This window comes from Buceros rhinoceros, unplaced genomic scaffold, assembly GCF_000710305.1.
Source record: "Buceros rhinoceros silvestris isolate BGI_N320 unplaced genomic scaffold, ASM71030v1 scaffold17785, whole genome shotgun sequence".
NCBI lineage: Eukaryota > Metazoa > Chordata > Aves > Bucerotiformes > Bucerotidae > Buceros > Buceros rhinoceros.
In genome coordinates, this window is record NW_010414758.1 from 11,363 (window position 1) to 16,254 (window position 4,892).

The window sequence follows — 4,892 nt, forward strand, 5'->3', positions numbered from 1 at the left end:
CCAACGAGACTTTTCATCACTTATGTTTGCCCCCAAAGCCACTCTAATAATTTTCTTATTTTATCCTTTGTCTGTACATAGGATGAACACTGTTACATTTCATAACATCCATTAAATAGCAACATAACATATTTATATATTATAACATATATATATAACATCCATTAAATAGCAACTACTACTATTTAAGTAGCAAATACAAAGGTAGCCTTTAATCAGCATGGTCCCACCTTCACCTTTCACTTTGGTAGGTACAAACTAGCTCCACAAGCACCCAAATTAATGAAACACAGTGAGGAGGCATTCATCGTTAAGAACCTGCTAACTTTGGTGTCAAAATAACTTCTGGATTATTTTTTTCCACAAGTGAGATACTGATAAAATTCTCAGTTCTGAGTAAATTCTCTCAACATCTAACATCAAGGCACTGCAGCTGGAAACTGAGAGGTGGATAAATAGATTGCATAGACACTTTTATAAAGTGCGTAGGAATTCAATTAACTCAGAAATTCAACCAATTTGACAGATGGATAGGAATCAGCCAACAGCACACAAGAGAGTATCTTCCGTGCCTGCTCAAACCTTAGAAAAATTTAGTGTAGAAAACATCTGGAGTTAACTTGCTCAGTATGCAAGTCTATTTTTAGAATGAGAATGTTTCTTCCTCAATTAGATTACTCACTACTACCCAAATGACTGCAATACAAGCCCAGTATAACTTTTATCCAACTCTTATACTTAATCTCACCGACTCTCAAAATACCCAGCTTTCCTTTTGTGGTAGATTCTCTCCTTGGGAAAACTAGACATCAAAGAATTAAATATTGTGATTACACATCACTGAAGAATAACCAACATCCCAGCCCTGCACCAGGATTGGCTCAACAGCATTTTCCAGAAAAGTGAGAAAACAGACCTTTTTCAACATCTTGTTCTGTTTGTGAAAAAATTCCACTTTGATATCACCGCATACTGGCAAAGGTTGAGGGAATTCAAAGTACATATACTTGTCTTCACGTCTTGAGGGTCCTGAAGGGGAGGTGAATATCTTTACCTTTAGCTGGTACACCACGAACTGAGGATCTGCATGGCAAAACAGAGTGTCACTTCAAAAGAAACGCCTTAATGTGTCAGAAAGCATGATATTATATCGGAATCAACCATGAGATACAATATTTTGAAAGTTAAATAAGTATCTATTAAGTGTTAAGCACTGCAGAACATCAGACTTTGCTAGATGTTACCGGAAAAAACCTAACAGATTTCTGCCCTTCATAGCAACACTCTCAGGCAACCACAGGGTTCCTAGAAAGTTGTTGTTTCTTTTTAATATAATACCAAAGGACTGCACAAAGTGACAACTTCTTAACTTTTCTTTACATATTGCCTCTCAGCTCTATCATGTGGCTGTAACTGAGAGGTTTTAGTCTCTCTCATCATTCTGAACCACAGAGTGAGCAGTCGCATCAGCACAAACTGATTTCTACTCTTAAACAAACAAGAACAAGGACCAAATGTAACATTCGTACGCAAACCAACCAGCACCAACAGACTACACAGACTTCAAATCTGTTCTGTAAATCACCATAACCAAAAAGGTGCCAGCCACTGCGTAACTTTCCAAATTAAATCTGCAAGGGGTAACAGCTGAAATGGACTTTGTTTGGTGTGGCCTAAGCAGATTTTCTTTGGAAATTGCCAGACACAGCCACGAAAGCCGGAAATATTAAGTGAAGCTGAGAAGAATTCTGCCTTTGCTCCTGATTCGGTGTTGCTACTATCAGATGCAGACGGCTGTCTAGATAACACGCCCTGCCGTAGACCGCACAGCCACCCTGAAACCACTCCTCCAGAGCTGTGGAAGGCTACTGAGCATACCCACACCACCTTACTGAACCGCCCAGCCATAAAACCACTACTTATCTCCCTCAACTCCTCAGAGCCAGGAAACCCTGCCATGCCTTCATTTTGCCTGAGAGGCATGACTCTGCTTGGTTAGTGACTTTAAAACAGAAGGAAGATAACAAGGAAATCAGATTTAAATTTATCAAGCGTTCGTAAAACTACCATCGGGGAAAAAAAAAGTATCATCACAGCAGATAACACAACTGAGTAAAACAACACAGACCATTGGTTTCACGTTCTGAAAAATCACTGAAAACTCCAAAGAAATGTAAAATATTGCAGTACTCAAAGATGCCAAAGTGACAGTTACTCTGTCTTCACAGGTGCTTAGCAAATCTTTTGTTTACCTCAACATCCTACTGTGAAAAAGCATGCTAACAACCTGCTAAGGACAAACAAGTTAATGCTCACATGAGCAATACATACTTGTAGCTTGATTTCACAAGTACAGCACCGTTTATCCAAACCATAAATACGTGGCAGAAATGCGTAACCTCCACACCTCTACCCTAGAGGTAGAGGTTTTTTGGCAGAGGCTCTTCCCTTCCTCCTCCTCGTGTACATATAGCTAGCCTGACAAGTTGCTTGATTCTTACCTATGTTACGTGTTCGGGTACTTACAACAATATTAATAGTGCTATTTCAGTCAAAGCCACAGGAAGCAGGGGAATTAATTACACATTGCAATAATCCCCATAGCAAACTATTAGAAAGACTTGTTGCACTACGGCAAAATGAACACACAACACTAAGCAGCTATTGCCCTGTTACACAGCCCACAGGAGGACAGAAGTAAATTTGTATTTATAACTCCAAGTTTCAAGGAATCTGCTGTTTCTTACTAATACGCTGTGCATCAGCAAACCAGATTATTCCATTACAGGTTGGCCTCCATAGAAAAAGTTTATTCCAGACTTAATTATTTACCCAGTTGAACTAATTTTTTTTGTAACATCACAGGAAGAATGATGTTGCTGCACTTGAAGCCAACAGGCCATTAAGTGAATGGTTTTCAGCAACTCCTGTTTCACCCAAGTTGCTGTAATTAGAAAAAGGTTTTTTATTTTAAAAATGAGCAAATATTGGAATATGTGTTATACTGTGCCACTTTTTCAAACCATTAAATACTTCCCAATTTAAAACTGTAATGAAACAACCGTATGAGTCCTTCACAGACCTCGACTTACTACCTAGAACAGATCGCACTAACTCAGCAGATTTTGGAACGTAAAGTGTTTAAGTATGATCATCTTCAAGTTGGGCAGCTCTTCATGTCAGGTAACAGAACGGTAACCGTCACATAACCAAACCAAGTTCCAAGGCCAACGTGCTTCCTTTTGAGAGCCAACAGAGGTTAACGACTGCTGGGTACTTACTGCAAGTTCCGCTGCTGAACATGGGAATTGTTTCAAACACCATCTTGTGAAACAGCAGTGCCACTGGTCTGTAATCCAGGTGATTCTTTAACAGGTAACTATAGTAGTACACATAGCGTCTCTGACTAGGAATTGTCACTCCCTAAACAGAGGGAAAACAAATGTCAAAAACTGTCAAGACCATTTATTAGCATCACTAACAGAGCTCCTGCCCAGTGCCTCAGAATATAACTAAAGGCAAATAAACCACGAATGAGAAGGTAGCTAAAGCAACTGGAATAAGCCATCATGGTTTACACTGGGTACACCTCTACAGCAGCTGCACTGGAGACTGGTACACAGAGTGAAGCATCTAACCTGGCGTACCTAGAAAGCAGAGGAGTGCTGCACTGCTTTCAACACCGCGCAGAAAGCAAGCCAGTCACAGGGTGTTTAGTACTCCGGACAACCCTCGGCGACTTTTTCATTGTGGATCACTCCTGGGCGCCTTAAAAACTAGCAAAGACATAATCCACATCCAAACCATTCCCAGAGACAGCCTCTGTACGTGTTTCCCTTTTCCCTAGACAGGTGTCCGTATCTCTCGCGCTTGTCCTGCACAGCGTTTAAGAGGAAGCTGCTGTTTGCACACATTTTCAAGCAACAGGCACTTAATTACCAACCAGCTTCCAGCATGGATCAAGCAGCATACTGTTTTTCCAGTTTTTAGTACCCATCTCCAAACATCCATCTTGAGCAATAAGGCACAGAATGCAGATTTTTCCATATCTTAAAAGCAAACACCTCAGACACCCTGAGGGTCATAACAAAGATGGTTTCACACTGTTGGTTTTTGAGGGTTGGTAATGTCAGGTGCTAGGCAAGAGGCACCTTAAACATACTCTAATTTTTAAGCACTAACACAGGAATTGCCTTTTGACAGCAGTTTAAGTGAAAAGATTCTAATTTTGTTTGCTAATCTCACTGTACTCAAGACTGATGCTACCTCCTATTCAAAAACACCCTTCTGAAATGTTTTCAAAAAGAAAACCAAAAGTGTAAAATTTCACTAATATAGTCCCAGTAGCCTGAACTGTTAAATGAAGGACTTCTCAGCTGAATTACAACTCTGAACTAAACACTTGCTTTGAGAACATATAACTACAGAACATTACTGATTATAAATCAACTTAAATTCACGGGAATAGTTTTAAAATTCTTATAGCTAATATCTTCAAGCAAAAAGCTGAAAAATAAATTCATTTCCTAAAAAATGCATTACACGGTTTATAACAACCCACGCTATATACCTGCAACAGCATCAGTAAGTGAACTTTCAATTACAACTAATTGTGAAATTGGAATAAACTGGAAATAAACACAGGTTTTCATATAACAGTACATGAGCATTTTTGTCACAAAACCTAGTATACAGTACTTCTATAAAATGTTAGTTCTAACAGCTTAGGGCTGTCGTAAAGCGAAGCAGGGAAGAGTGGACAGATTACTTTCAGTTTAGTAAACATCTATCTTACACACATGGAAAAAAATTCACTTCTTGACGTTATTTAAAACAAATACTGGTAACTGTTTCCTTATGACTTCAGTTGTTTCTAAATGACACAAAATGCT

At 39.2% G+C, this 4,892-nt stretch overlaps 1 protein-coding gene across 1 annotated transcript in view; it reads right to left on the reverse strand.

The window, feature by feature from the left end:
* Positions 1–4,892, reverse strand: part of PTEN (phosphatase and tensin homolog) — a 30,175-nt gene that overhangs the window by 8,870 nt on the left and 16,413 nt on the right. The window contains exons 5-6 of the mRNA XM_010137205.1: positions 3,282–3,423; positions 917–1,083 (exon numbers count right to left, since the gene is read on the reverse strand). Of these exons, the coding sequence (XP_010135507.1) occupies positions 917–1,083; positions 3,282–3,423 (309 nt within the window). The remainder of the gene's footprint in view (positions 1–916; positions 1,084–3,281; positions 3,424–4,892) is intronic.